The sequence below is a fragment of the Anopheles gambiae genome, chromosome 2, assembly GCF_943734735.2.
Source record: "Anopheles gambiae chromosome 2, idAnoGambNW_F1_1, whole genome shotgun sequence".
NCBI lineage: Eukaryota > Metazoa > Arthropoda > Insecta > Diptera > Culicidae > Anopheles > Anopheles gambiae.
Window position 1 is genome coordinate 115,454,695 of NC_064601.1, and position 19,868 is coordinate 115,474,562.

General features: G+C 48.9%; 4 protein-coding genes across 7 annotated transcripts in view; 3 read left to right on the forward strand and 1 right to left on the reverse strand.

The window, feature by feature from the left end:
• Positions 1-7,379, reverse strand: part of LOC1269761 (uncharacterized) — a 62,396-nt gene extending 55,017 nt beyond the window's left edge. The window contains exon 1 of one of the 3 annotated variants that reach the window (XM_061651487.1): positions 7,269-7,379. The gene's annotated coding sequence lies outside the window, so the exon portion shown is untranslated. Of the gene's footprint in view, positions 1-6,279; positions 6,551-7,268 lie in introns of those variants that run through there. The other 2 variants (XM_061651484.1, XM_061651485.1) reach the window with 2 other exon arrangements.
• On the forward strand, positions 1,985-3,788 carry LOC3290373 (integrator complex subunit 6 homolog). The gene has a single exon (XM_564794.4). It carries the CDS (start codon positions 2,195-2,197, stop codon positions 3,557-3,559), a length of 1,365 nt encoding a protein of 454 aa, XP_564794.3. The 5' UTR covers positions 1,985-2,194; the 3' UTR covers positions 3,560-3,788.
• Positions 7,380-7,493: 114 nt separating the features above from the next.
• Positions 7,494-12,134, forward strand: LOC1269757 (Bardet-Biedl syndrome 1 protein homolog). Its single transcript, XM_308406.5, has 4 exons — positions 7,494-9,892; positions 10,099-10,367; positions 10,436-11,901; positions 11,966-12,134. The coding sequence occupies exons 1-4, from the start codon at positions 9,882-9,884 to the stop codon at positions 12,032-12,034; spliced, it is 1,815 nt and encodes a 604-aa protein (XP_308406.5). The 5' UTR covers positions 7,494-9,881; the 3' UTR covers positions 12,035-12,134.
• A 3,317-nt stretch (positions 12,135-15,451) lies between these two features.
• Positions 15,452-19,345, forward strand: LOC1269756 (acyl-CoA-binding protein homolog). Of its 2 annotated transcripts, none has more exons than XM_308405.4 (3): positions 15,452-15,742; positions 18,445-18,503; positions 18,715-19,345. In XM_308405.4, the coding sequence occupies exons 2-3, from the start codon at positions 18,495-18,497 to the stop codon at positions 18,961-18,963; spliced, it is 258 nt and encodes an 85-aa protein (XP_308405.3). In that variant the 5' UTR covers positions 15,452-15,742; positions 18,445-18,494; the 3' UTR covers positions 18,964-19,345. The 2 variants fall into 2 exon arrangements, with proteins under 2 accessions (XP_308405.3, XP_061507571.1); XM_061651587.1 differs by having other exon boundaries at positions 15,717-16,440.
• Positions 19,346-19,868: the final 523 nt, after the last annotated feature.

Below are 19,868 nucleotides of genomic sequence, written 5' to 3' on the forward strand. Positions count from 1 at the left end.
GGGCGAACGGACTCCCCCCGAGAGTTGGTCGCGATATTTCATTGCTTCGGTGTTTCTTCTCTCTTTCCAAACATGCTTATGCAATGCGGTTTCGCTAAACGGCCGACAGCAACACAACAACCGGAATATACTGGAGGCCATCGGGGTTTTGGTGCATCGTTTAGGGCGGCGAGCCAGCCGCGGACGGTATGACTCATTCGGTGCGGCATTCCCGCGAGCATCCGGCAAGTCCGGCTCGCTGCCAGGTGAAATTGTGTAACGCTACAAATGCAGCAAACAGATTAAAAGGAAGATTTTATGCCACACACACCGGGCGGTGGTATTAGATTCGGTAGGCAGATGAAAACTATTTGCTTTCACGGAAATTGCTTTTCGTGCGAGCACTACTTCTTCATGCTCGATTAATGCAGTTTGCACGAATGAATCACTTCTAGGGCTGACTGCTCGCCTAGGCTTATTTTATATTTTCCTTCTTCTGCGAAGTTTGAGAACGGGCTGCAGTAGCTAAGAAAACAAAAAGTGAAAACTCCCCACACTGGCGAAGGCGTTGAGAAAGTGCCATTTCTACTTCACCTTTAGTTTTAAGGTCAATATCGCGATAAAGCTAGATAACTCTTAGGAAATGTGCGCGTCACGTTGCATCGGTCTTCCCCGATTCACGAAATGTACCCGGACCGGTTTGGAAATCGGAAAAGAGTAGCTTCCTCAAGGATTTTCTTGCACACCGTGGGTATCAGCATTTATTACCAGCCTTTCGTTCCAGTGGGGATTTATGCTTGAACAGACTGGGAGCCATAGCAAGCTTTCTTCCCAAATGATCGTCCCACCAACAGTTTGCTGCTAAAACTGGTTGTAAATCGTGAGAGAGAAAGAAATGCAATAGAAACTCCACATCCAACACTTATTGCACAGTTTAAAACACTTTAAGGAAAATGCATAAGTGCTTCTACATCAAAGCATTTCGTAACGTGCGATCCAGAGGCAGTACAATGATACATGTCGCTTCAGCATAATTGTAGCCTCGGTCCCTTAGCGATGCCATTCTTCATCAAATTCATCATCGTTAATGGTAATGGCTTGGACATCTACTGGCCGTGGTTCGGGGACAAGCCGGCCGAACTCATTAAACGGTACAGTTTTGTTTGCTCGCAGTATAGCGTATGAGAAGAAGAAAAAAAGTCATCACAAGCACACACACCAGTGACATAAGATGTACTACTTGTTGTGCATTAAAGCCGAAGGTTGATGCTGCGCGGTAAAACCGAAATTCCTTGCTTGTAGCAGTAGGTACATAGGAATGCCATTTGTGCGTCGGCTGCCGATTAAGGACAACCATCATTTCCGGGGAGCCTCAATGGATCTAATTAATGCAACGATCCTGGGGTGTTACACGTTTAATTAGGAGATCGAATGATACGTGCTGCTGAACCATGCTGTTTATGCTCTCAACGTATTTAAAATATACACCTTTGAACAAAAACTATGCCAAAGAATGGAGAATACCAATTCCAATGGAATGGGAAAAAACCGAACAATTACTATAGAAATGAGTTGATTTTTTTTACAAATAATATGCACTTTCTTGTCGAAAATATTTGGTATTTTTGTTATAAACTAACTAAACATATGATTTTACTATTTTCAAAAATCACAACATTCAACGATTTAACGTATTATTCAACAGAGCACTGCCTAAGCACAGTACTGTCTTCAACTGTCATCCGTCAACCGCAGCCGTTGAATGCTCACGTGTCGCAGGTTAGACCAACATCACAAGCTGTTGCGCAAAACCCCATTCACCGTGCGGAGGTTTTGGTCGCAGAAATCACAATTAATCAAAACACATAAAATCGAACACAAATAAGCAAGCCAGCAATGTATCGCTATGCGTGAAAAATGCTCAACGTAGCAACAAAGCAGCTTCACCATTATCGTCGTCGAGCGGGATCCAATCAAAATGGCTACCAAAGCACGGCGCTGACGCAACCTCGCCTTGAATACAGCACGGCTGATCTTTTGTTTATTTCGCCAAAGCCGCCAAACAAATCGGCCATCCATCTGTAGCGGTGTGTGCCATTGTAACGAATTTCACAACAAATTACGGTAGATATAGTGAAATATTTGTGATAAAACACGCAATACACAACGTGCAAGTGATTGGTTTGGCACGTGCCTACCCACAAACATCCCCAGAATGGATGCCCAAGTAAAAACGGAAGCGATCGAAGACAGCATCGACGCAATTGACACGAGCATGCAGTACCTGATCGATGAAGCCGACTCATACCTCAGAGCTATCCACAACCGGCGGCAAAGCTTAAACAGCAACATTACAAGCTTCGACGGGGCCAGCACCAGTTGGGACAGTACGGGCAACAACAGCAGCACCCTAGCGGACAGCACCGGTTCGCACAGTATGGGCATCAGCGGCAGTGCCTTCGCGGACAGCACCGGTCGGGACAGTACAACAAGCAGCTACAGCAGTGCCCTAACGGACAGCATCGATTCCGACGGTACGGGCATCACCGGCAGCGCCTACGCGGGCAGCACCGGTTCGGAGGAAACAAACGAAAGCATTCCACCAGCAGACAACATAACCGCAGCATCATCCGTACCGTCAGTGGATAATAATAACAGCAACAGCAGCAGCACCGAGAGCGCTGGAAGTGATTCTACCGTACTGTACAGCCTAGACGAAACAATGCCAAGAGCGCCAAGAACAATTTCCCCCATCACCATCGGGGACGATTCCATCGCGGGGGACGTCATTGCGGTGGAGGATGTCGCTACAGCCGAAAGAGTACCGCGCCGGCGACGCCGAAATCAGCAGCTGGCCGAGCCCTATCCTCGATCGAACATTTCCATCATCGATCTGTCGGATGTACCCATCGGAACACCGCCCGCAGCACGACAGCCATCATCGCGTGGCCGATCGGCACCGGTGGTTATCATATCGTCATCGGACGAGGAAAACGAAGGCGAGCAACCGCCACCACCACGTCGGCGCATCAATGTGACACAAAACGCCACCAACACGCTCATACAAATCGGCAATGTTAGCATCGATTTGAACGCGCCGGATCCCTCCTCCGTTGTGGAGCTAACGCTATCCGGTTCGCAGAACGACAGATACCTGTTCGATTCTACCGGCAGTCAGCAGCGCATTGAACACAACTATACCCGCGACTTTGGAGATATTGACGCCCGTTCTGCGTTCCAAGTGCGGCCTGCTCGTCAAGCACCACCACGGTCACGATTATCATCACACGCACCAGCACCGGCACCAGCACCAGTACCCTCACCAAGACGAGCAGCACCAGCGGCGGCAGTAGCTACTAATTCACAACCAAACGATAATCCCAGCACGGGCAAGGATATCATCTGCCCGATCTGCTACGAATCGTTGGCGGACCGGCCGGTCCTGTCAACGATCTGTGGCCATCTGTTCTGTGCCGACTGCATCAAGCGTGCCCAGCAGCTAACCAAACAATGCCCGATGTGTAAGAGAAAACTATGGAAAGCTTCGCAGATGCATCCTATCTATTTTACTGTCTCCTAGCTTAATTATGTTTGTTAATCTTATGTCGCGTTTCTTGAACGATTTTTCACTAAGAAGACGTTACAAGACGCACTAGTTACCTTAGTGATTGTTTCTTTATTTTTACTGGCGAATACGCTTAACGAAGGGGAAATCCCATTTATCTCATCAACAAATCTGTAACAAAGGCTGAGCCGAATGAATATGAAATTTGTATTACGTGAAATAAAACTTGTTAGCCAGTTCTTAATTGCACTTGTTTTGCTATCTCTACTTGTTTGTTTAACAGATTTTTTATGCTTTACACAGCTACAAAAAACGGGTGGCCATAGCGCGTTGTTGATTACACGCATACGCGACGCTCCACGCACTGAAAGGTCGACACAAGCCCCCCCCCCCTGCGCAAGGCACGTGCCTTCTACTAGCGCACAGTAATGTCGCGTTCCTGGGATCTTACTAATTGCCAAGAGCAAGTGCATCATTTGAAGCGAAGTTATTCTTTCTGACCGATCGAAGGGGAATCAGTATATGTCCCTTTTTTCCGCACGTACACACGAAGCCACAGCAATTGGATCATATTTTGCAGCATCGTATCGTGCAAGTGAATGTCGTGCAATGGCCGCAGGTCATTCGGCTGACTCATGTGATGGCGAGAGAGAGAAAAGGCCTTCTTCCACACCTGAGAAGCCGCAGCAGCAGCAGCCGGGATAGTTCCCCTTAAGAAACTGGTTTAATCTTCTTATCGTGTTTCTTTGTGGCTGCGCCTTTGCATCGCGGTGCGTTCTTGACCACAAAGAGCTATGTGTTGCTCTTTTCCAGGCGGACCACTACTGGCCCCGGCGGGCACGATGAGTCATCGCGCACACAGACGGTGGGGAGGCGCAGGTGTTGTGCTGCTGAAGGTTCTGTCCAATCTTCCGGGCAACTTTCTACTTCGAACGAAGCTACAGTACACTATGCACCGAGTCTGCTTTGTCTGCGAGATGTCTTCCTGAAGTCGGCGCAATGGAATCAAAATCCCGCTTCATTTGTAAAAATCCAGCCAATCTGTCTGGCGCAGTTTGAAAGTAATGAAAAACATATCGCCAAACTCATATTTTTTGCAGCAATAACGCCGCCTACTTGGATGTCACAGGAATCCCCGGAGAGTTGAGCAAACAATGCTCGCTAACGTGCGGCGGCGATAAGATATCGCCTATAGTGTCTCTATTTGCTAATCGTATTCATTCCATATTGATTCTATCAGCGATCGGTAAAGTATTTGTCCATTGCCGATAGATGAACACTAATTTGTTGTGGTACGGCATCATTGCGGGAAAAATTAACCGAGATACGAGTACACTTTTGGCAACCATTGCTTCCACATATCACTAACTCCATAATCTTACCAACAACTGTCCAATAAACAAGGGACCATTATGAATACCTTCTTTGCTGAGCCTTCATCGCATCCCAAAAGCCTTTCACTGCGCCCCGCAAAGAGAAATGATAAGTAAAGAAAAGGGTCTCTTTATCAAACAATGCACTTATGCGCAGCCCGGGGAGAGCCCATGGCAGCAATTTCACACACTTTACGAAGGCATCTTTTCCCCCCTCAACGAGGCGCCGTTTCTCTTTGCACTACTCCGCAGCTGATTGACGCGTGATGAAATGCAAATACGTTTTTCCCCTACTTGTAAACGAGTCACACTCACCGCTCAACTTCACAACACAAACTCCACGTGCTACAATGTGCTGGTTTTCGTTTGAATTATACAAAACAGTTTGAGATCGCAAACACCATAAGAATTCATTTCTTATAATACACTAACAAGATGGTTCTTCTAACGGAACTCTACAGATTAGTGAGCTACATAAAAACGTCTCCAAATTCTAATTAACGGCAACGATCCCACCATTCCTTCAACGGCGGGGGGTCTGGTCTTGCAGTGATCACGTGAACCCCCATCAGCAAACTAACACACAACACGACACAACGCCACAACCTTGGGAGACGAAAAGCACGGGCTGGAAGTTACACTAATCTGTCGGAATGCGCTCCAAACACATTCCGTTACACGAAATCATTGTGTTTCGTACGATGAACTTTGGTGGGTTTGCGGGCGCGAAGCGAAGAGAAATTTCAATTTTCGGGAACTTCCAAACAACCACACACAAACACACGCATGTCCGGTTTCGGGTCTGCGGTATTGGGCCCCAAAAGGGAGCTTCATTCTTGGACATTCGGTTCACTTTAAAGCTCAAATCTCGCCCACTAACTCCGCAAGTCTTAACTCCCTTCTCGTAGTGGGATGAAACTGCTTCGCTCCACGCGAACGCAACGGGGAAAGACTTTCTCACTTTCAATGTGGGTCACCTTCAGTGTGGAGGCGCTGGGCAACTCGATCGATGCGATGATAATTTTCTGCTAACCACTGAGTACTGATTAAGCGCTGATTAATCATGGATTAGTGCGGCTTCCGGTTGGTGTCATGCCAAGACCGCCAAACAAGACCGCCGCGCACGCCCGTCATGCGTTTGTTGCGTTTTTGATTCATAGCATCACTTTCGTTTGAATTTACACGACACGCTGTGAGCTGCACACCAACACGTTTTGTTTACGGGGAAAATATTCTTCAAACCAAAGCACAACCCTGCCCCCCCCCCCCCCCTCGGTCATGCGGGAATGTGTTTTTAATGGCAATAGTAATAAGCAATTTTCCCTCCCATGCACAAAAACACAGACACAAGCGCGCTCTTACCCGACCACAATTACCAAAACAACGGATAACAATTGCTAACGATCACGGCCCGACACATACTGGTTTTGCAGTGCCTAGACACACACACTGTTGGCCCAGCCCGCACGGTAACGCGCACTCGAACCAAATGGCCATGGTAAGCTTTGGCGCCGCTGGCTGAAGCTCAAGTTGTGTTGGGTGCTGTGTCAGCGGGCGCTCTCAGGCAGTTGTGAGACAATCGCACACTTCATTGGCGCGAGAGACAGAGAGTCCGCTCTATAGAGAGAGACTGGACCTCTATTGGGATTCAAAAGCTGGCGAGAGACTGCCGGCGTGGAACCATTGTGGGGATGCTGTGGTTTGAACTCCACGACGCTGTCCACGATGCTCCAACATCAAGAATAGGCCTCCTCGAGCCAGGTGGGGTACAGTGGCGGTGGCGCTGGGAAATGGAAAGTGGAAATATGGACAGCGCGCGAACTACGGGACCTTGTCGTAAGGTCTCAGTGGATTGTCTGGCCGTTGCAGCGCTGCATTCGACGACACCTTGGAACGTTCTACCCTGAGCTGGAGAAGGAAATCGTTTGTTAGCCCGCACGGTGAGATTGTTTATGAGTGGCAGCGGCAATTGCATTTGCATTCCAGCGATCAAGCGCGGGGCGGAGACTGTTCAACTGACGGTAATACGGTTCAGACATAGATTTGCTGCAGCGCGTAAGGGTTTTGGCTTAGAATTTGGGTCAATCGCGCCATCATCACGTCGGTGAGAGATTTTGTTCCCCCAAAAAAAAAGACGCCCATTGCAACTGTGTCGATCGTCGCGAGGTAACAATGGTGATTTATAGACGTTGAGACACACAAACAGACAGCCGAAGCTCCCAGACTTTTTGGTGACACGCTGGACGTTTAGAGTGAAGTAACTTCGAGCCTTAGTCAATCATCTCGAATAGCTTCAAAGGCAATGGAATAATAAAAAAAAAACATGGGCAATCCAGAAGACGGTTACTAACCTCGTAAAGTTAATCTGCAAACCGCATCTCGCAGCCATTCCTCTTCCGGCACAAGCTGATCGAAGTTGCTTCTCAGAATCAACCCCATCCTCCAGCCATAAATCTTATACAGGCAGATCGTGCTAAAAATGAAAGAAATGGTGAAATAACCGTACAACACCACAGCTTAGCAACCCTTCGTCCACCAGAAGAGATCGAACGGTGGAACCACCGCACTCCACTTGAGATCACTTACTTGAGCCCCCTTCTGTGTTGGTATTGGTGATTTACACTCGGAGTAGCCTTTTTCTATTGCAATTTTACACTCATACACTAACACACGCCCCGTTGGCTGGCTTGCCGAAACGTACCTGAAGTGGAACGCGCAGTCAATTTGCGAGTTGTCCACCACCACCAGCAAGCAAGCAAGCAAGCAAACGGTTTCTGTGTGGGAGCTGCGGGTTTTAATTTGAATAGAAATCGTGATGGTTTGTGTTCTGTTTGCTCTCCACACCGTACCGTTCTCGAAGGACGTTGACACGCGAAACGTCACAATCCCGCGGTGACAGAACTTCGCAGCAACATGATCTCAACGCCTGCTTGGTGTGTGTGACTTGAAGGTGGGATCGGTCTTGGAGATCTTCAGTGCCAGAGCATGTACAACAGCTGAAAGACAAAGAAAGCAATTAAATCGCTTGAAATGATAGACAATATTCAATCCCAAAGCAGTGCTCATCTATTACCTTCTTTCTGAGCCGATAACGGTTGTAGGTCTGTCAAAATAATAATCAAATCCATCGTGCCCGCACCCACCAGTGCCGCGGCAATCCAGTTTGGCAGCATTCGATTAAACTCTGCGAGTCCCTTTCCCGATACTTTCACTCTCTTCCGGAGGCGGATGGTGTACAAGCGAATGGAACGATGCAAGGCCACCGGTTAATATCTTCCTCAGACGAGTGAGGGGCTAGGAATAGCACTTTAATGAGGGGTGTGTGCCTTTCATCGCAAGGTCGCGATACTTTACAGGCGGGTTCCGGTACTTGTTTGAAGTGATAAGCTTCACGCGGAGGGGGAAAGACTTTAATCGTATCTTCCAACGAGCTTCTGCCTTCTGAGAGACACTTCAATCGAAGGTACAAGATAAATCGTTAAATCCATGGGTATTTTTGTTGACCAGTTCGGTGTGTTGCAACCATTCTTAACGACAAGTACTATACATCTATTTCTGCAAACATTCACCAGAGTGCAATGACTGAGGGAAAACGTTTGCCGTACACTACACGCTACACCGTTGACATCGTTTGATCGAAAGTCGGCGTAAGTACACAGCGCGCGGGAAGCATCCCATTAGCGAGGCAAATATATGTCATCACACGTACCAACAACCTTGCCTACTGCTATCTTCCGCTCTCCGCGATATGATAAACCGAAGCCATTTCCACCGGTTGTTCCGCCCGAACAGGTACACGTTTTTTAATTATCCACAGCCAAACAGCGGACATCGTAGGACGGCCGTGCGCCGTTCCACTAGGGCTAGGTCATAAGCATAGGCGAACGTCTATCTGCACGGTCGAGGGAAAAGTGTGACAAAATGTGCGTCAACTTGCAAATCAACCGAGCAAACTTCACGGTGGCGTACGATCGGCCGCTGTAGCGTCGACATCATTGGCACGCTTGATCCGAGAGTTGTCGCTGTCTTTTACCTTTTAGATATGGGCAATATTTCATCCCGCTGGTGTAGAGTTTTCCGAGCCGCGCGACTACACTGGGCTGGTGTGTTTCACACTTTCCACGATTCTTGTCTTCGGAGCGCACTTAATGCAAACACAGTCTCGCCTTGTGACCGACATTTCCCACAGGAAGGAAGGAAATGGGAAAACCTGTCCACACACACTGAGCGCATGGTTGTGCTCCGTTCATTGATTAATCGATCGGCGGCGGTCGGGGTCGTTTGCACAGGGCGAAAGGGAACCTCTTCGCATCGACTGTAAATAATCTTAGCCTTTGCTGCCGATGGGGTGAGGGGGGAGGGTTTAGCGAAGATCATCAATTTAATAATAGTGCGCCCTCAGGCTGGCGGGTGATTGTACGGAGGAGGATCCGTTCCACCAACGACGAACGATTGTCGACGATGAAGAAAGTTTGTTGCTCGTCAATTTTGCTTTCCTTTTGACCGACGACGGATGACGCCTACAAGAGATTCTGGTTAGGAGAGAGACAGAGAGAGAGAGAGAGAAAAAGCCATGAAATATTAGAAATGGTAGTGAAAAAAGTGTGGAACAACCATTCCCGACCAACCTTCAACCAAACGTACGTTTTTGTTGCGCATTGAAGTCGTTGCTATGGTACCCAAAGCGGAATGCGCGACTATGCGCCTGCGTTCTCCCGAAGGCATGCACGTCCTACCAGCAACAAGTGGTTCCGCTCGGTTACTGGGGGCAACGGTACTGCTGAGGGCAGAGCGCAAACAAACGGGACCACCTGATTTTCGAACGCGTCAAAAGCCTCCGCTACGGATAGAATCTACATTTTTTCCTCCTAAACGGCGTCAGGTTGGATATTGCGGGCCATTACGGTGTTGGTTGCTGTGGCATTATTTAGATCGCGTCTGATTGGATCATCTTCGGTTGCGAGATGTTTCTGTGGTAAGTGTGTGCACCAGCGGGACCTAGCCCTACCGTCCATAATTGGCACCGTTCTGGCACTACTGCTGCTGCTGCTGCTGCTGCTGCTGATGAAACGGAACGAATAAGCTAACCAACCGCAACAGCTTGAGCCATCCCCAATCTCCCTCAACGAAACACTTTCTAACGCCCAACCCTTTTCGGCTTGCTTGAAACTCCGCTTGCAGCAAAACGAAACCGACCGACAAGTGGCTGGACGCGCAGTGTGACGGGACCGCCGCATTGCACACGCTTCCCTCATGCATGACGCTGTGCGATCTGAAGAACGACAACTACTACCAGCTGGCGACGGTGGATGTGCCAATGTTTGATTTCGACGCAAAGCCTAAGCTGAAGGTGTACAAGGGCACGAACCTGATCAGCGAGCAGCATCTGCCGGGGATTCCGAGCGCTGTCGAGAGCCTGTACATCAACGACCAGGAACCGCGCATACCAAGTAAGTACTGTACCGGTGACGACCTTCCTGGGTGCGTGACCTATAGCTCGTTCTGTTCCCTCTCCAAGTTATTGCAGTTGCCGTGGAGTCATCGGTACTGTTCTATCGGAACATGAAGCCCTACTACAAGTACACCGTACCGAGCATGACGATCGAGCCGCTCGAGATTGACGTGTGGAAGAAGCTGCCGATCGAGCGGGGCGATGCGCTCGACGCACTGATCGACAGTTTGCGCTCGATCGAACCGTCTCAGATGACGCTCCAGACGCAGGAGCTGCTCAGCCTGTCCGAGAGTGAGCGCGGCGGGTACATCCGCTCCAACGCGGACCGCAAGCTGGAACGGCTCTCCATCATCACCACGATGACCACGATCAAGAAAGCTTCGAATGAAGCTAAATCAGCCTCCTGCTTGATACTGGCAACCGAGTCCGGTGAGCTGCTGGTGCTCGACTCGCAAGCGTTCGTTGTGCTCGCACAGGCAAAGGTTGGTCCGTTCCGTGGGACACCGACCATGATCTCCGCCAGTGGCCAGTACGATATCGACTATCGTGTGGTGATAGCGACACGGGAAGGTGCACTTTATCTACTCCGCAAAGGATGGCTGGCGGGGCAGCATATCGTGAAGCTGGAGGATCCTGCCGCCGGCCTCTCTCTGCTACCGATCGATCAAACCATTGTGGTCGTTTGCATGAACCAATCGCTGCTGTGCTACTCCAAGAAGGGCAAAAAACTATGGGCGGTAAAGTTGCCCCAGCCAGCCGTCTGCATGACACCGGTCTGTCTGCCCCATCTCGGCATCAACCTCGTGTGCGTCTGTCTGAAGGGCGGTCTGGTACAGTTCTACAGCCAGAAAAAGCTGGTCGATCAGTTTTATGCGCCCGAATCGGTGTCAGCTCTTACCTTCGGAAGGCTGGGGCAGGAGGAGCACGTCCTCATCCTCGTCACCATCGATGGTTCCTTGATCGTAAAGATCCTCAAGCGGACAGCCGAGTTTGTCACGACGGAAAACATGTACGACGTGAAGACAGCAAGCGACGAACCCCCGGGAAATTTGCAGATTCCGAAGAAAACTAAAATCTTTGTCGAGCAAACGCTGCGCGAGAAGGAACATGCGGCCACCATACACAACTCCTTTCAGTCGGAGCTGTGGCGTATGCGGCTCACCACGGCCCGCGCGACTGTGGACGTGATCAACTCGGCCGATAGTAACGTGTCGACGGTGGACGTTGGGTTGGCGCCGCTCAAGCTGGCCGCCGAGGTGCTTGGGTTGGGGCCGACCTTTAAGCTGTTTCTGATGCTGGAGAACATTTCCACGCGCAAGGAAGCGACGGGCCTGAACGTTCTGATACAGGCCGACCATCGCCACTATCTGGTGGAGCGACCGTTCGTGCAGCTGCCGATGCTAGTGCCGGGATACCCACTGCGACTGGACTTTCGTGTGACCGTAAGCGTCGATCCGTCGGATGGGTTGCCGCCGGTGGACTTGACGCCGGAAAACTCGCACATTAAGGTGTTGGTGTTCAAAAGCGGACAGGTAAGAAGGGGAGGTGAAGTTAAACGAGAACTATTTCTGATCTGTCGGTAACTGCCCCTTTCAGACCAAGCCGTTGATTGCTTCAACTGTCGTAATGCCTCAACCGGAGCCTCAAGTTTTGAACTCTTTCTAGGACGAACCACATCAAAACACGCCAATGTTTGAAAGAACTGAAAGTAAAAGTAGAGAGATGTTGTTCAATAAAAGAGAGGAAAGTTTGCTTTTCGTCATTTTATTACCGTTAGGATTTTGAAATTGCATACAATGCTAGCGTGCAACCGCCTCGGCTTGTACAAGTAGTTGCGTTCAATCCACGAACCCGCTGCGCAAAGCGACCCCGCTGCGCAAAGCGACGGAAGAAATCATGGAGTTCTGAGAATTTTATCATGCCCTCTTTTTCTCCCCAACGGCAAATTTGTCGAGCAGCTCGTCGAGCTGCCCGTCCCTGGCTCCGCCTCATACCCCTCGCCTGAGCGCGCTGCCGAAGGTTTGAATGTGTTGGTGCGTCAGACGGCCAATCGCTGTCAGCCATCGTCCGTGCTTTTTCCCTCCATAGCGCTATCTCTTTCGCGCGTGTGGACAATGCTCGCGAGCTGTTGTGGCGCCTAAAAATGCCGTTAACAAACATTGCGGCGATGAAGTTGCATTTTCACAAATCAAACCAAAAAAGCGCAATGAGTTTAATCGATGCAATGTAAAAATGACTACGGAATCGCTAGCGCACGATGGAGGGTTTGCTGTGCAACGCGCAGAACCCTAATTCGCTCTAACACGTTTCTAACACTAAGCTTTTGCTTTCGTCTGTTGTGGATTACATAGATATGCTAAGCATCCTGCGCATGATTGTGAGTGTGCGTGTGTATGCAAAACTGTCGCCAAATGTAATTTCTTCCGGAATGTTATGATGAAAGGCGGAAAGACGAATTGAGGCCCCTAAGGAGGGGGTACTGACACACAGCTGTTGGAAGATTGAACAGTATACTTAATTTGCCAGCGGATGGGGGGGGGGGTGACCATGGGACCCCTACGATCATCGGTCACAGGCCCTAAAATTGTAGTAGCCATGGGGGAAGGGGAGGTGCAAATGGTTCTCCAGCCACGGAGCCCCAACGACCATCTTTCCGGGGGGGGCCCTTATCGCTAATAATCTGTCCACTTGTAGACATACGGCATACTACAGACTAGAAATCTTCGGCGACCGCCTAGTCCGCCTACCGTTAGGTCCACCGCTGGTTCATGACGGTGTTTTTTTTTTACTGTGGAGGTGCATCATTCCCCCTGCCTGCTGCGTATGCACCGGGCAGGAGACAGTGTGGCAGTATGCAAGTTGCACGCTGGATAGGAGCGGGCCCGCGGCACCGCCATCATTCCGCACATCTGCATGCCCGTCGTGGGTTCTAACCGCGTATGAACCGTCCGCCGTAGCAAGAGGTGACTATCCGGCTACGTGGTACTCAAGTCCTGAAAAGGCCGGTATGATCGCGTAGGCCATTACGCCAATAATAAGAATAATAATAATAAGAAGAAGAACTTAGCATAGCAGTCCACACTCGGGGAAGGTTTTTGTTTTGACTTTGTTGCTGCCGGGTGTCCCGCGGTGGCGCGACAAATCAACGGAATGCAATCGACCAAAACATGAACCTACCGATCCGAACTCATTCCAAGGCATTGCCGGCAATCGGCGTCATGATAACGACTACAAACCAACAAGCCATCAGATTCTGGACGGACATGTGCAGCACCTGCGCGTATGGTGCAAATAAACAAATCCAGAATCCTCTTTTGTATGAATTCAATTCAATATGTTGTTTCCACTTGAGTCAGCTAGCTGATTTAGAAATAAATGTGCAATATATCACACGCACGTTTGCTTAGATCGTGTGTCTTTTTAATACCCCCAACAGCAGAGCCGATCGCAAAGATGCCAATGCCAATGGTTGTGTTGTCTCCCAGGTAGCGAGATCGAAAATGCATGGACTTTGTAGCCGCAGCGGATGAAAATGTACGCATCAGAATCAAATAGTTTTGGGGTTTAAAAACACACACACACACAAACACATGCGCAAACTCACACACACACACACAGACACACACTCACACACACGCGCGCGCAAACTCACACACACACACACACAAACAAACGCGCGCGCGCGCACGCGATAAGGCACCTACGAACGCGTGCACGCGAGAACGCACCTACGAACGCGCGCACGCGAGAACGCACCTACGAAAGCGCGCATACAAGCACGCACCCCCCATCAAACCCCCCCTCCCCTTCCGCAATCATCAGCTATCATATAGCGCATCCTCATCCCTAGCGCCGGGCGGGGTGGGGGATCGCGACATGATAGAGTGAACGGCCACTTTCCCCGCGCTGTGTGCGTGTGTGTGTGTGTCGAGACACAAAAACGCGAGACAGATTTCGGCACATTAAAAAAAAAATATTGCCACTATACACTGTGCTACATGATGCTTAGAAGGTCGTTGAAGCATCAAACATGTTCAAATTAAAAAATATTAGATTAGTGTTAGACGTTCTCCTACGCTTGTTTTAAATAGGCTTCTTCACCCTCAACTGGCAGGGGCATCGAATGGTCTCATCAGCAGCGGCACGAAATAAAATAAACCATCAATACACCGATAACACTCTGAATCCCAATCCAACTTCTCCCACAGCGTCTCAAGGTCACACACAAATTAATAAATGCTAACACCCACTAATAACAATACACAACCGCAATGCACATATATGAATCAACGCATACACCACAAACACCCAATCAGCTGGCGGCGGAAGGCACGGGCTGAAGCGCAAGTAGTGCAAGGCAGGGCGAGGGAGGGAGAAGAAGCGGACGAAAAAATGGGCGCCATTATTTTTTTAAATTTTTTGACCGTTTTTTTTTTTGCTCCGCCGCCGCCCGAACTGTCCGAACTGTCCGAACTGCCCGAACTGCGCGACCCAGCGCAGAAATCGCTGAAGAACAGCGCGGGAGACCAGGCCAAATCTGCGCTGGCCAGCGCAGATTTTGGTGCATTTTCTGCGCTGGAAACTGCTCGAATTTGCGCAGCGGGTTCCGTCGCTTTGCGCAGCGGGCGGTTGGTTCGAACGTCCTCGCAGCGAAATATTTCACAGCCATGGGCCAAGGGAAACGAAGAAGCTTGAGGAAGGGGTAGCTCGATACCCTGCTCGAAGCCTCAGCCATAGGAGGAAAAGAGAACGATAGAGCGAAATATGTCAAATCCAGTGAATTTTTCGATCGCTTTGCACTGCGGGGTCCGCAGACGGTTTTTTTTTGTACCCAAATCGAGGGAAACTAAAATGATCGTTCACTATAATACCAATCGATCATCATAAAAGTGTGAATGAAAATTCTAAAAATGTTCAAAGTGGCAATCATTTTGGAAAAGCGTGGCTACAACATATCAAATTCTATCGAACGCCCTTTGAAGCGGTTGACATTTTTCTACAAAACATAGAGAAAAAAGCCGATTTATTCTTATCAACCGCCTCCTCTCCCTCTCCTCACTGGGGCGGCTAATCCCATGCCAGTTGGCCATAAACATCACTATCGGTCACTTGAAGCTCAAGCCGCGTAGGTTTGGGCCAGTAGGAGTCGCTTTATAATCAACCCTCCCGACGACTACCTTTTCTCGGGGTCTATCTCTCGTGTCCCCACACCCCTCGAAACCCCGTCTCATTCTTGTGTGTGCAAAATGAAAAGAAAAAAATCCACTCCGTCACCAGAGGGGGCGCAGAGTAAGCAACAATCAACACACTGACTTCGTAGCAGCACGGCGAACCCCGCGACCAGTCTACATCGGACCAGCGTTTGAGCAAAAGGTGCGTATGTGGTGCGCTCCCAGCGTCGGTAGGGTTGGTTGGGCTGTGCGGTGTGTGGTTAGGCCGAACAGAAAATTGCCGACGTTTGAAGTTTCGCTTATCAGTTTGTGGTCCCCCCACTGATCCCCATTTCGTTTCCGTCGGTGCATTGATTGTGTATCAGTGTGTGAGTGAGTGCGTGTGTGTGTATAGAGGAAATTTGAATGCCGGCTTCACTACCACCCCACACCATGTCCGGGTGACGCTGAAGGTCAATTGAAGGGAAGATGTCAGCCAGGGGCCCGAAAAAGACATGGACGAGGTTCAGCAGGTCATGCGCTAGAGCCGCAAACCAGCGCTGTCCATGGCTGAACGTAATTGCAGCAGAAAGCAGAGGGTGTGCTGCTTACGACACGTACCCTTATGTGGCAGTCTTATGCTCACCACTAACGGCCACACAGTTGGCGTTGCGTGATTATTAATTGCAATCAGCGATTCTGAGGGGGGTGGAGGTCGTTAATTTCTAGTCAGCCTTCCGTTGCAGAATGGGCCCGTTTGAGTGGGCGATGGTTGCATTCTTGTACTCGCGCATACACTACTCCGGATGCAGACATTGCAAAACGTCCTTACAGTACGTGCAAGGGGGTGTGATGTAACGCTAGCCCACGACCAAGTAAAGTTGATTATCGGTAACGGTTATTAAGGCAGACAAGTAAAGGGTAAGCTTGGGTCACACTTCCTTGCAAACTTCCAGTCTTATCTGAAGGGGAGCGGAAGTTAACATGAAGCATTAACCTTCCCCAGGATGAGATCGATCAATCTTAGAAAAATAAAATGCCATCAGCATGTTCCTTTGGCCGCGCACGGACGAAGCTGCCTATCAATCTTGTTTCTTCCAAAACGGCGTGCCACAGGCGGTCTGCCTCAGTCCGCTCGGTCTCACAGCTCATTCGGGCCTATCGGATTCGGATGCGTGAGAGTTTACGTTGGAGGTGAAATTTGCATACACTGTGCGAACTTAACTTTGTTTTGGGCGGCGTTTCAGTGTTGAGATATAGAAATTGGATCCATCGGAACAGGTTTCTCAGGCCCAATCAACACCGAATGTGCGGCACACCAAGCCGGGATGTGTCTATCTATTTTGAAGATATGCGACAGAATCTCAGGCGTAAGCTACTTGTGGAATTCATGTGGAACAGTCACCAACAAGAGCTGCGTGCAGACTGAAGCTGCCGCTCGATGCACTTGCGTGCAGTTAAGTGCATCAAATATGAGAATGGGACTTTCAGTTTGCACCCCCCCCCCCCCTCCCCCCAAAAAGTCAATCGCGCACCTTCACAACAAGATGCGAACTTGCCGAGGGGACAACAGGGCCGCCAACGAAAATTAAAAGAAAGGTTTTTTTGTGACCTTTTTACACGTTTGCCTTTTATTTTTAAACCGGCACACATGATGCATTTCAATGCAGTACGGCAATCAGAAAACAGCTTTTCGTTGTATTGGGTGAATGGAAGCGACACTGCAGTTGAGGTGCAGTTCATGCAGGTCCATAAGGATAAGGACAGAGAGGGTTGGGTTGAGCCGGGTGACAACAGCCGAATCGGCATTGGAGGAGAGCTTTCACTCCGGTGCTGGTAAATTGATTCATCGATAAACGCGTTGTTGCGTTATTATTAATATTGTTTTTACACATACACAATTTTCCATATCCATTTCAATTGGCGTTGCATCACAGCAATTTCGGTTCGAGTTCGAGCGATCGCGATCGAGCCCATTATCATACACACCCCTCGCGTAATTGAAGGTTGTACATAGAGATCTTATTTCTTGAATTTAACCCAAAAAAGAAGCTTCTATCGTCCGCTAAATTTAAAATTAGGCAACAAAAAATGACGACCACCCACCCTCGGTTCGACTGTAAGCAAATGTGGCGTCATTTGATGTCAATTTTTTATATCGAAAAAGACATCAGCCGTACATCGCATTATCGGTTTTTTTTGCTGTGTGTAAGGCTGCTGACGTAAACTGTCTGCCACACAAGTGTTTTTACAAAAAACTTTGAAGTTTTTGTTACGCTCAAAGCCATCGTCCTCCCCAAAAATCTCCCCAATATCCAACATGCGCACGGCAATAATAATATTAAGGCCAAACAAAACAACTTCACAGTTGTACACAGTGGATGCATCATCGTGTCCGAGACACGACTGCGGAATACTTGACCGGGGGGGGGGATAGGATTTCGAGTTTAAGGTTAAACGAGAGGAGCACGTGCTGGGGCTGAAGGCCTCTAAACGCCGGCTGTACTGCCGTTTTATAGAGGATGAGTCGGCGACACACGGGTCGGTACACCATCAATGTCAAGCGTCATATTGCAGTGTAACTACACGTCGATCATACGAATTGGTTCAAAGTGTGGTTGATTTAACAGACCATTAACGCCTAGCACACGGCTTACAGTTTATGGCGGAGCCGGGCTTAGCAAGTCCCGCGTACAAAGGTCATTTCGCAGGTGGACTTTACTTCGCGTGCAAACTTTTTTCCCCCATTCCCTCCAATCGACGATAACAATTCAAGTAAACGAGCAGTTTTTACGCTTTGATTCTTTTTCTTCTGTCCCTTACCCGTTTTGATGAAGGTGTGATAAAGAGTGTTGACTTACTAACGGCTTTTTTTCCTTTATTTCTTTCTTTCGGTTCTTGTTCTTTTCCATCCACACGCTACAGTCACAGGCCGTTACATCATCTGATCTTCGCCCGTCCAGCCCTTCCCAGACATGGAGCAGGTAAGTGGTGAAGGGGTTTTAGCACTGATAACATGATCTCACCCCCCTCACTATCGATCGCTTATCATCAACCAGCTCAAGCAGTGGGTTTACTGGGACAATTAATTACGTACAACATACTGCACCCTTTTTGCAATAATACACTCCACTTCGTACCTCGCATTAATCGTGCCTCCTCCCACCCTTCTTACCCCATCCCTTTCGTTTGCAGAAATTCAACGAATCCGCCGAGAAGGTGAAGAGCTTCACCAAGCGACCGAGCGACGCGGAGCTGCTGGAGCTGTACGCACTGTTCAAGCAGGCGACGGTCGGCGACAACGAAACCGAGAAGCCCGGCATGTTCGATCTGAAGGGCAAGGCCAAATGGCAGGCGTGGGCTGACCGGAAAGGCACCAGCAAGGAAGCGGCCATGGAAGCGTACATCAAGATGGTCGAGGAGCTGTCCGCGAAGTACGTCTAAACGGACGGTGGCGCTAAGCAAATTGCCAGACGGATAAACGGCGCTGGAGTTTAATACACATTCGGTTCGGTACTTTTGTTTCTACAACTATAAACATTAAAAAAAAAACTACTGGGGCCATAGCAGTTCCTTACCGTGGTGATCCTGTATTCTTCCTCGGACGCTTCGCGAGTGTTTAGTTGTATTGTTTTGTTATCAGTTTCTGTTTTTTTTTTTTGTTTCGGGGGCACCTTGGAGCGATTCGTTTGCTTATCGATCGAGGGGAGAATACGGTAAGGTTTTGCACCATACGTTAGCTAACGGGTGGGAAGATAACAACCAAAAATGTTGATACAGGGTTGAGTAAGCTTACAAATTAATAAAGTGAAATGTTTTACTAAAACTTTTGTCGTTTTAGATGGTAATTTTAATTGTATTATTTTTTTATTTTTTTTTGGGAGGAAATACATCCTAGGTATTGTCCAACTAAATATTGGAACTATATAAAAAAACGGTGATATTTGGACGAGTTACTGGCAATCATATAATATTACAGTGATCAGGAGTAATTTATCCTTCCGGGTAACTGTCAATTACATTACAGTCAGTAGTAACTTCGTGTACAAAGTAACACAAAAGTAACACGAGTACAAATCCCACGGGAGTAGTTCCGTGTTACAGTCGTCAACTCGCACGGGTTAACATGTTTTGAACATGTTGCATGTTGCAGGTCATGGGTTCAAAACCAGAATGGACTGGTCTCCCCGTAGCAAGGACTATAACTATCGGGCGGCAAGGCACTGAATACGACTCGAAAACCTGTATAGACGGGCGGCATGTCCAGGCGTAGGACGTTTACTTACGCCAAATAGAAGAAGAAGTATTTCACTATCAATGGCTTATTTTCAAAAGAATAGGAGATTAAA

Excerpts from the sequence above, each read along its gene's own strand:
- LOC3290373 (XM_564794.4), top strand. The coding sequence starts at position 2,195 with ATGGATGCCCAAGTAAAAACGGAAGCGATCGAAGACAGCATCGACGCA.
- LOC1269757 (XM_308406.5), top strand. Across the intron at positions 10,368-10,435 it reads CCAGGAACCGCGCATACCAA|TTATTGCAGTTGCCGTGGAG; the intron begins GTAAGTACTGTA and ends TCCCTCTCCAAG. Across the intron at positions 11,902-11,965 it reads TGGTGTTCAAAAGCGGACAG|ACCAAGCCGTTGATTGCTTC; the intron begins GTAAGAAGGGGA and ends TGCCCCTTTCAG.